General features: G+C 39.0%; 1 protein-coding gene across 1 annotated transcript in view; it reads right to left on the reverse strand.

The window, feature by feature from the left end:
- gabbr1a (gamma-aminobutyric acid (GABA) B receptor, 1a) overlaps positions 1-12,455 on the reverse strand; it is a 68,138-nt gene that overhangs the window by 14,665 nt on the left and 41,018 nt on the right. Inside the window, exon 16 of the mRNA XM_055197028.2 lies at positions 2,918-3,068. Coding sequence (XP_055053003.1) covers positions 2,918-3,068 — 151 coding nt within the window. The remainder of the gene's footprint in view (positions 1-2,917; positions 3,069-12,455) is intronic.

A 12,455-nucleotide genomic window follows, 5' to 3' on the forward strand; every position in this document is an offset into this window, starting at 1 on the left:
AAACCTTCTTTTATTTTCTGAAATAAAAAAGTTTGATGTAGTACAAAAACATATTCAAACTTTCAGAACTTGTAAAGGATGAAAAGCAGACTTTATGAACCCTGATCTTTGACCAGATCAAATTCAGTATCTCAGAAAATTTGAATTTTACTTAAGACCGATACAAAGAAAGGATTTTTAGAAATCTTGGCCAATTGAAATGTATGAACATGAAAAGTATGAGCATGTTCAACACTCAATACTTAATTGGGGCTCCTTTTGCCTGAATTACTGCAGCAATGCGGCGTGGCATGGAGTCGATCAGTCTGTGGCACTGCTCAGGTGTTATAAGAGCCCATATGTTGCTCTGATAGTGGCCTTCAGCTCTTTTACATTGTTGGGTCTGGCATATCGCATCTACTCTTAACAATGCCCCATAGTTTTTTATAGACTTAAGGTCATGCAAGTTTGCTGGCCAATTAAGAACAGGGATACAATGGTCCTTAAACCAGGTACTGGTTGCTTTGGCACTGTGTGCAGGTGCCGAGTCCTGTTGGAAGATGAAATCTGCATCTCCATAAAGTTGGTCAGCAGCAGGAAGCATAAAGTGCTCTAAAACGTCCTGGTATACGGCTACGTTGACCTTGGACCTCAGAAAACACAGTGGACAAACACCAGCAGATGACATGGCACCCAAAACCATCACTGACTGGAAACTTTACACTGGACTTCAAGCAACGTAGATTGTGTGCCTCTCCTCTCTTCCTCGAGATTCTGGGATGCTGATTTCCAAAGGAAATGCAAAATTAACTTTACTCAGAGAACATAACTTTGGACCACTCAGCAGCGGTATAGTCCTTTTTGTCTTCTGACGCTGTCTGTGTTCAAGAGTGGCTTGTGCGACAGCTGAAATCCAGGTCTTGCATACATCTGTGCGTAGTGGTTCTTGACGCACTGGCTCCAGCTGCAGTCCACTTTTTGTGAATCTCCCCCAAAATTGGTGCTGTTATCCCGCTTGCTTGTACACTTTTTTCTACCACATCTTTTCCTTCCCTTCGCCTTTCTATTAATGTGCTTGGACACAGAGCTCTGTGAACAGCCAGCCTCTTTTGCAATGACCTTTTGTGTCTTGCCCTCCTAGTGTAAGGTGTCAATGGTCGTCTTTTGGACAACTGTCAAGTCAGCAATCTTCCCCATGATTGTGTAGCCTACAGAGTTAGACTAAGAGACCACTTAAAGGCCTTTGCAGGTGTTTTGAGTTAATTATCTGATTAGAGTGTGGCTCAGGTGTCTTTAATATTGAACCTTTTCACAATATTCTAATTTTCTGAGATACTGAATTTGTGATTTTCCTTAGTTGTCAGTTATAATCATTAAAATTAACAAAATAAACATTTGAAATATATCAGTATGCGTGTAATGAATGAATATAATATACAAGTTTCACTTTTTGAATGGAATTAGTGAAATAAATCAACTTTTTGATGATATTGTAATTATATGACCAGCACCTGTATATATTAGTAGGACCTTTATCAAAGGGACATCTTGGGACCATGTTTTGACCATTTTTTTTTTTAGGTATATTAGGACACTTACAGGGGTGCGAGAAGTAGTGGTGCTGCAGCACCCCTAATAACAGCCATACACAAAGCACGCACCAACCTAAAACATCTTTCTGCGTCCCTTTACATTTAAGTTGTTTTTACAAACATACCTTACAAAAAACAATACTGGTGCATATATTGAGACAAAGCAATGGCTCTGATACATTTTAAAACTTAAAGACTTAAAGGAATAGTCTACTCATTTTCAATATTAAAATATGTTATTACCTTAACTAAGAATTGTTGCTACATCCCTCTATCATCTGTGTGCGTGCACGTAAGCGCTGGAGCGCGCTGCGACGCTTCGATAGCATTTAGCTTAGCCCCATTCATTCAATGGTACCATTTAGAGATAAAGTTAGAAGTGACCAAACACATCAACGTTTTTCCTATTTAAGACGAGTAGTTATACGACAAGTTTGGTGGTACAAAATAAAATGTAGCGCTTTTCTAAGTGGATTTAAAAGATGAACTATATTGTATGGCGTAATAGCACTTTTGTGAGTACTTCGACTCGCCTGAAAAGTCCGCTCCCCTTCTCCCTCTCATAATGGGAGAGGGAGGGTGTTACTGCGCCGAGTCAAAGTACTCCCATAAGTGCTATTACGCCATAAAATATAGTTCCTCTTTTAAATCCGCTTAGAAAAGCGCCATTTTTTATTTTGTACCACCAAACTTGCTCGTATAACTACTCGTCTTAAATAGGAAAAACGTTGATGTGTTTGGTCACCTCCAACTCCATCTCCGAATGGTACCATCGAATGAATGGGGCCAAGCCAAACGCCACCGAAGCGTCGCAGCGCGCTCCAGCGCCCACGTGCACGCACACAGACGACAGAGGGATGCATCAACGACTCTTAGTTAAAGCAACACTAAAGAACTCTGGCTCTTTGCTCCCCCTACAGGTTAGAAGCGTAATTGTTCATTACCACTGTCGTAAATACTGCAGCATAGCTGGCTCTGATTGGATTGTAGGTCTGCCGTAAAGCAAGTTTTTGTAGTTTTCACTCGAACTACAGGACCACTACCCGACGGTTGGAAACTTCTTTAGTGCGGTTTTGGCCGATAGAGGACTGCAAAGCGAATGTGAAAGTGCCGTTCACCCTGTTTTGAGTGGATGAACCACTGAAACTTTTTTGGAAACGTTATTTTAAGGTAAAAAAAACTCTTTGGTGTTGCTTTAAGGTAACAACATATTTTAATATTGAAAATGAGTAGACTATTCCTTTAAGCCCTGTCTGGAAAACTGATTTATCAATTATAAAATTATCATGAAATTAATTTCATTGTAAGATTCTATACTGTTACCCAACACTTCACAGGATACCAACCTTACACTACTGTTGTATATGTTAAAAGAGAGGCAAACTATCCCGAAAAGGATTCCCAGCCCGGCAAACACAGATACAGAGACAAAGAGCTTCTGGGAAAGGTAACGAAACTCCTCTTTCACCTTGGTCTGGTCTGCTGGAGGCCTGTCACCTGTTGAGAAGAGAGAAATCTGTCAAAACCATCCACAGACCTGAAAGACAGCCCAAGTAAAGACCCAGTAACCCGAGGAGAAAGATCACAGAACAGTGATATCAGACACATGAGCGCAAGCAGGAGAAAAATCTCAAACTGACTTCACTGTAAAAAACTTTGTCAAGCTGACAGTTTTGAAGAGCAGAGGAGAGGCATTCCAGCTTAGTTTGGGAATCATTAGCTACTTCTGTGCTGTCAGACTTCAGAAACACATGGAAAGGATGGAATGCTAATGGACGTTTTTGACAGTTTCGACAATTTTTTGTTAACTAACGCTACTAGGGGAAATTTTGTTGCATGACCTGAAAGTGCAGGGTAAGATTTTCTGCCTCAGATGGAATTGCATTTGCTATTTTAGGGGAAATGTGTAATTCAGCATTGGATCAGATCGGATTGGATTTAAACATTGTAAATCGTGTTATATTCGGCTACACTGGTTTTGGTAGCTGACAGTGTAATCAAACTGGCCTAAAATGTTTAATAAGAGAATATGCGAGAGGGAAGGGGATTTATAAAACTTTGTGACTGACAGGTGTTTCAATTTCATGGAGATCTACGGAGCTTTACGATTAGCCACAGATGTGAGCCTGTACATTCACTGATGAAACTCAACTGATGACAATAACAGTATATTATTCATGTCATAGAAACTTCAAAGCTTTAGTTTTTATCTCAAACTTTGAAAAATTACAAAATGGTATGTCGTGGATTTAAAATGACATCTGGGAGGCAGATGATAGATGGAAGGATTGATGGCAAAAACGGTAATTATAGACAGTTTCAGCAGCAATAACATAAACAAACAGATACTTCTGCTGCCCTTCCACATAGAATCAAGAACAACAGAGTCCTTATACAGTATTTTATTTTTGATAACAAAGGAAAGAAATGAGTAAATTACCTTTGTTCATATCTAACGCGTATCAACTAGTACACTGAGCTAACGTTACTGTGTAAAATGAATGTATACAATGTAAGCTACAGGTCCTTGGATGCTTTCCTGGCTGCCAGACCTCTCCCCACAGCTGTGATCCATGCTCGTCGTCTCTCCTCGTCTTTAGCAAGCCAAAACATTTAATTTTCGACAAGGTATTTGTTTTAGATATCAGTTTAGCCACTAGCCAGACCGATAAATAAATACAGACCGGAAGTTCACTTCGGTTCAGGCGTGCAACCACCACAGTATGGCAGTAACAGTGTAGGAACATTGAGGGATATAACAGTACGTATAGTATTATTCATGACTTTAAAGGTTTAGTTTTTATCTCAACGATGGGAAAATCACAAAATAGTATGTGGGAGATTTAAAATGATGACATAATTTGGGAGGCTGATGGATGAAAGGATAGATGACAATGGTAAGTATATTATTTATGTAATGTCATTGATGTACAGATGGATGGATGAATGGATGAAAATAACAGTGGATGGATGGATGACATATAACAGAAAGTATATTATTCATGTCATGTCATGTCATGGATGGATGGATGGATGGATGGATGACAATAAATTGTGGATTAATGGATGACAATAAATTGTGGATTAATGGATGACAATAAATTGTGGATTAATGGATGACAATAAATTGTGGATTAATGGATGACAATAAATTGTGGATTAATGGATGACAATAAATTGTGGATTAATGGATGACAATAAATTGTGGATTAATGGATGACAATAAATTGTGGATTAATGGATGACAATAAATTGTGGATTAATGGATGACAATAACAGAAAGTTTATTAGTTATGTCATGTCATGGATGGATGGATGGATGGATGACACTTACAGTGGGATGGATGACAGAAAGTTTATTAGTCATGTCATGTCATGTGATGGATGGATGACCATAACAGTGGATGGATGGATGGATGACAAACAGTGGATGGGTGGAGACCAATAATAGTAAGTATATTATTCATGTCATGTCATGGATGGACAGATGGATGGATGACAATAACAGTAAGTATATTATTCATGTCATGGATGGATGGATGGATAACAAACAGTGGATGAATGGATGAAAATCACAGTAAGTATATTATTTATGTCATGTCATGGATGGACAGATGGATGGATGACAATAACAGTAAGTATATTATTCATGTCATGGATGGATGGATGACAAACAGTGGATGAATGGATGAAAATAACAGTAAGTATATTATTAATGTCATGTCATGGATGGACAGATGGATGGATGGATGACAATAACAGTAAGTATATTATTCATGTCATGTCATGGATGGACAGATGGATGGATGACAATAACAGTAAGTATATTATTCATGTCATGGATGGATGGATGGATGGATGGATGACAAACAGTGGATGAATGGATGAAAATAACAGTAAGTATATTATTAATGTCATGTCATGGATGGACAGATGGATGGATGACAATAACAGTAAGTATATTATTAATGTCATGTCATGGATGGACAGATGGATGGATGGATGGATGACAATAACGGTAAGTATATTATTCATGTCATGGATAGATGGATGGATGACAATAACAGTGGATGGATAAATGGATGGATGACAATAACACTGGATGGATGACAATCACAGTGGATTGATAGATGACAATAACAGTAAGTATATTATTCATGTCATGTCATGGGTTGAGGAATAGATGGATGAATGACAATAACAGTGGATGAATGGAGACCAATAACAGTAAGTATATTATTTACATAATGTCATGGATGGACAGATGGATAGATGGATGACAATAACAGTGGATGGATGGATGACAATAACAGTGGATGTGTGGAGACCAATAAACAGTAAGTATATTATTCATGTCATGGATGGATGGATGGATGGATAGATAGATGACAATAACAGGATGAATGGATGACTATAACAGTAAGTATATTATCCATGCCGTGTCATTTGTTGATGAATGGATGACAATAACAATGGATGGATGGATGGATGACAATAACAGTGTAAGGGTGGAGACCAATAACAGTAAGTATATTATTCATGTCATGTCATGGGTTGATGAATGGATGGATGGATGGATGGATGGATGGATGACAATAACAGTGGATGGATAGATGGATGGTTGACAATAACAGTGGATGAATGGATGACAATAACAGTAAGTATATTATCCGTGGCGTTTCATTTGTTAAATGGATGAATGGATGACAATAACAGTGTATGGGTGGAGACCAATAACGGTAAGTATATTATTCATGTCATGTCATGGGTTGATGAATAGATGGATGGATGGATGACAATAACAGTGGATGGATGGATGACAATAACAGTGGATGGATAGATGGATGGTTGACAATAACAGTGGATGGGTGGAGACTAATAACAGTAAGTATTCACGTCATGTCATGGATGGACAGATGGATGGATGACAATAACAGTGGATGGGTGGAGACCAATAAACAGTAAGTATATTATTCATGTCATGGATAGATGGATGGATAGATAGATGACAATAACAGGATGAATGGATGACTATAACAGTAAGTATATTATCCATGCCGTGTCATTTGTTGATGAATGGATGACAATAACAATGGATGGATGGATGGATGACAATAACAGTGTATGGGTGGAGACCAATAACAGTAAGTATATTATTCATGTCATGTCATGGGTTGATGAATGGATGGATGGATGGATGGATGGATGGATGGATGACAATAACAGTGGATGGATAGATGGATGGTTGACAATAACAGTGGATGAATGGATGACAATAACAGTAAGTATATTATCCATGGCGTGTCATTTGTTGAATGGATGACAATAACAGTGTATGGGTGGAGACCAATAACGGTAAGTATATTATTCATGTCATGTCATGGGTTGATGAATGGATGGATGGATGGATGGATGGATGACAATAACAGTGGATGGATAGATGGATGGTTGACAATAACAGTGGATGAATGGATGACAATAACAGTAAGTATTCACGTCATGTCATGGATGGACAGATGGATGGATGACAATAACAGTGGATGGGTGGAGACCAATAAACAGTAAGTATATTATTCATGTCATGGATGGATGGATGGATAGATAGATGACAATAACAGGATGAATGGATGACTATAACAGTAAGTATATTATCCATGCCGTGTCATTTGTTGATGAATGGATGACAATAACAATGGATGGATGGATGGATGACAATAACAGTGTATGGGTGGAGACCAATAACAGTAAGTATATTATCCATGGCGTGTCATTTGTTGAATGGATGACAATAACAGTGTATGGGTGGAGACCAATAACGGTAAGTATATTATTCATGTCATGTCATGGGTTGATGAATGGATGGATGGATGGATGGATGGATGACAATAACAGTGGATGGATAGATGGATGGTTGACAATAACAGTGGATGAATGGATGACAATAACAGTAAGTATTCACGTCATGTCATGGATGGACAGATGGATGGATGACAATAACAGTGGATGGGTGGAGACCAATAAACAGTAAGTATATTATTCATGTCATGGATGGATGGATGGATAGATAGATGACAATAACAGGATGAATGGATGACTATAAAAGTAAGTATATTATCCATGCTGTGTCATTTGTTGATGAATGGATGACAATAACAATGGATGGATGACAATAACAGTGTATGGGTGGAGACCAATAACAGTAAGTATATTATTCATGTCATGTCATGGGTTGATGAATGGATGGATGGATGGATGGATGGATGGATGACAATAACAGTGGATGGATAGATGGATGGTTGACAATAACAGTGGATGAATGGATGACAATAACAGTAAGTATATTATCCATGGCGTGTCATTTGTTGAATGGATGACAATAACAGTGTATGGGTGGAGACCAATAACGGTAAGTATATTATTCATGTCATGTCATGGGTTGATGAATGGATGGATGGATGGATGGATGACAATAACAGTGGATGGATAGATGGATGGTTGACAATAACAATGGATGGATGGATGACAATAACAGTGTATGGGTGGAGACCAATAACAGTAAGTATATTATTCATGTCATGTCATGGATGGACAGATGGATGGATGACAATAACAGTGTAAGGGTGGAGACCAATAACAGTAAGTATATTATTCATGTCATGTCATGGGTTGATGAATGGATGGATGGATGGATGGATGACAATAACAGTGGATGGATAGATGGATGGTTGACAATAACAGTGGATGAATGGATGACAATAACAGTAAGTATATTATCCATGGCGTGTCATTTGTTGAATGGATGACAATAACAGTGTATGGGTGGAGACCAATAACGGTAAGTATATTATTCATGTCATGTCATGGGTTGATGAATAGATGGATGGATGGATGGATGGATGACAATAACAGTGGATGGATAGATGGATGGTTGACAATAACAGTGGATGGGTGGAGACTAATAACAGTAAGTATTCACGTCATGTCATGGATGGACAGATGGATGGATGACAATAACAGTGGATGGGTGGAGACCAATAACGGTAAGTATATTATTCATGTCAAGTCATGGGTTGATGAATGGATGGATGGATGACAATAACAGTGGATGGATGGATAACAATAACAGTGGATGGATAGATGGATGGTTGACAATAACAGTGGATGGGTGGAGACCAATAACAGTAAGTATTCACGTCATGTCATGGATGGACAGATGGATGGATGACAATAACAGTGGATGGGTGGAGACCAATAACAGTAAGTATTCACGTCATGTCATGGATGGACAGATGGATGGATGACAATAACAGTGAATGGGTGGAGACCAATAACGGTAAGTATATTATTCATGTCATGTCATGGGTTGATGAATGGATGGATGGATGGATGACAATAACAGTGGATGGATAGATGGATGGATGGATGGATGGATGGATGACAATAACAGTGGATGGATAGATGGATGGTTCAAAATGACAGTGGATGGGTGGAGACCAATAACAGTAAGTATTCACGTCATGTCATGGATGGACATATGGATGGACGGATGGATGACAATAACAGTGGATGGGTGGAGACCAATAACGGTAAGTATATTATTCATGTCATGTCATGGATAGCAGGATAAATGACAATAACAGTGGATGGCTGGAGACCAATAAACAGTAAGTATATTATCCATGTCGTGTCATTTGTTGGTGAATGGATGACAATAACAGTGGATGGGTGGAGACAATAACAGTAAGTATTCACGTCATGTCATGGATGGACAGATGGATGGATGGATGACAATAACAGTGGATGGGTGGAGACCAATAACAGTAAGTATTCATGTCATGTCATGGATGGACATATGGATGGATGGATGGATGACAATAACAGTGGATGGGTGGAGACCAATAATGGTAAGTATATTATTCATGTCATGTCATAGACGGAAGGATAAATGACAATAACAGTGGAGGAATGGATGACAATAACAGTAAGTATATTATCCATGGCGTGTCATTTGTTGAATGGATGTATGGATGACAATAACAGTGGATGGGTGGAGACACAACCTGTACACAAGTAAATAAAAAAACAGACATTTGGAAGAGGCTAAAAAAATGACTTGTAAATATGTTTTTCGGTTTACACGTTAGAGGATCAAAGTGTTACAGAAAGAAGCGTGCACGGACTGAAAGATTATGTTGCTGCCTAAGTTATTGCATAAATACACAGACAACACCATTTCTCCCTTAATAACATGATTATAGAGAAAATAATGGAAATTCTTCATTTAATGTGTACTTCTACAATGTGTAATGTGTACTCTCTTGCAAGACCTGCGACTGAAATGGATAAACACCTCTCAGTGAACATTGTGGGCTGTTTATTGCTGTATGATTTCACTAAAAATGAAACTCCTGGGCAAACAATAACAGCAAGTATGAAAGCTGTTTAGTGCAAATGAAGCTTTTTGAAGTAGACGGCTATCTAATGTTAGTAATCTAAGTACTAGTTAAAAGAAAAAGACATGTCCTTATATAGGACAGATATCTGACGGTAAGAATAAGCCGGCCCTTGGGTTTGTCAAAGTGGCACAATGTGTTTGTTGATATCTTTCAGAATGTCAAAACACTGACAGTTCAGGGATAACACATGATGTTGGAAAGAGAGAGAGAGAGAGATCTGTCCTGTGAGTAGATACATTCTCATAGTAAACCTTCCTTCGTCCTTGATCTAAGAATCAGGACAGGGTGTTGCCATGGAGACCTGGCTTAACAACAGTTTCCACTGCATTTTTGGAGGAGAAAGTGGTTGTTAAGAGCTACCAAGAGATGAGTGAAAACCAAGGGCAAGAACAAGAGCTACGACCTGATCGTATAACCTTATTTTCTTTAAAGGCCACGTTTTCATTTTAATAAAACTATTCTAAATCTATATCTCGCTGCTTACTCTGCAGTATTCAAATACAGTCTCTTCACCAAGAACCCATGTGTCCCCAAAGAGCTTTTGGGTTATTTAAAAAGCGCATCTGCTTCTGCTATTATCATCAAGGGCAAAAAACGGCAAGCAATGTCACCAGCCCAACGCAGAAGGCAGGAGAGGAAGCAGTGACTAAATAGGTCAAAATTCAGTCGTTCTGAAAATAGCCGTGATTGGCTGGGAAAAGGGATGAGAGCTTCACACAGGGGGTAAAAGGGATTTGGATACTGCTGTGTGAAATGTAAATAAACCGTAAGGGTCTTTTTAATAGACTATAAGACTTTATTAAACAGTAAATTGCAAGGTAATAAGAAAAGACAGTCTAGGCTTGAACTCGTGTCTAAGGCACAAACAGTGCATCGTGGCTATGATATTAAACGCTTATAAACAACACATATGTGACCCTGGAGCACAAAACCAGTCATAAGGGTCAATTGAGATGTATACATCACTGAATAAATAAGCTTTTTATATTTATGTATGGTTTGTTAGGATACGACACTGTATTTGGTCGAGATTCCACTATTTGAAAAAATGGAATCTGGATGTAAAAAAATTAAAATATTGAGAAAATTGCCTTTAAATTGTCCAAATGAAGTCCTTAGCAACACATATTACTAAAGATAAATATATGAGCTTTACTTAATATTTTAATGATTTTTGGCATAAAAAAATCAATAATTCTGACCCATACAATGTATTGTTGGCTGTTGCTACATGACTGGTTTTGTGGTCCAGGGTCACATATTTAAATGTTATTCATTAATATACACTCACCGACCACTTTATTAGGTACACCATTCCAACTGCACGTTAACGCAAATTTCTAATCAGCCAATCACATGGCAGCAACTCAACGCATTTAGGCATGTAGACATGGTCAAGGCGATCTGCTGCAGTTCAAACTAATCAAATTAAGTGACTTTGAATATGGCATGGTTGTTGGTGCCAGACGGGCTGGTCTGAGTATTTCAGAAACTGCTGATCTAGTAGGATTTTCACGCACAACCATCTCTAGGGTTCACAGAGAATGGTCCGAAACAGAGAAAATATCCAGTCAGTGGCAGTTCTGTGGGCACAAATGCCTTGTTGATGCCAGAGGTCAGAGGAGAATGGCCAGACTGCCTCGAGCTGATAGAAAGGCAACAGTAACTCAAATAACCACTCGTTACAACCGAGGTACGCAGAAGAGCATCTCTGAACACACAACACGTCGAACCTTGAGGCAGATGGGCTACAGCAGCAGAAGACCACACTGGGTGTCATTCCTGACAGCAAAGAATAGGAAAATAAGGCTACAGTTCGCACAAGCTCACCAAAATTTGACAATAGAAGATTGGAAAAACGTTGCCTGGTCTGACGAGTCTCGATTTCTGCTGCGACATTCGGATGGTAGGGTCAGAATTTGGTGTCAACAACATGAAAGGATGGATCCATCCTGCCTTGTATCAATGGTTCAAGCTGCTGGTGGTGGTGTTTTTGTGTGGGGGATGTTTTCTTGGCACACTTTGGGCATCAATTGAGCATTGTGTCAACGCCACAGCCTACCTGAGCATTGTTTCTGACCAAGTCCATCCCTTTACGACGACAGTGTACCCATCTTCTGATGGCTACTTCCAGCAGGATAGAGATGGTAATCATCTCAGACTGGTTTCCTTAACATGGCAATGAGTTTGCTGTACTCAAATGGCCTCCACAGTCACCAGATCTCAACCCAAAAAGCACCTTTGGGATGTGGTGGAACCAGAGATTCGCTTCATGGATGTGCAGCCTACATATCTATAGCAACTGTGTGATGCTATCATGTGAATATGGACCAAAATCTCTGAGGAATGTTTCCAGTACCTTGTTGAATCAATGCCACGAAGGATTAAGGCAGTTCTGAAGGCAAAATGGGGTCTAACCCGGTAGTAA

Source organism: Misgurnus anguillicaudatus, chromosome 24 (assembly GCF_027580225.2).
Source record: "Misgurnus anguillicaudatus chromosome 24, ASM2758022v2, whole genome shotgun sequence".
NCBI lineage: Eukaryota > Metazoa > Chordata > Actinopteri > Cypriniformes > Cobitidae > Misgurnus > Misgurnus anguillicaudatus.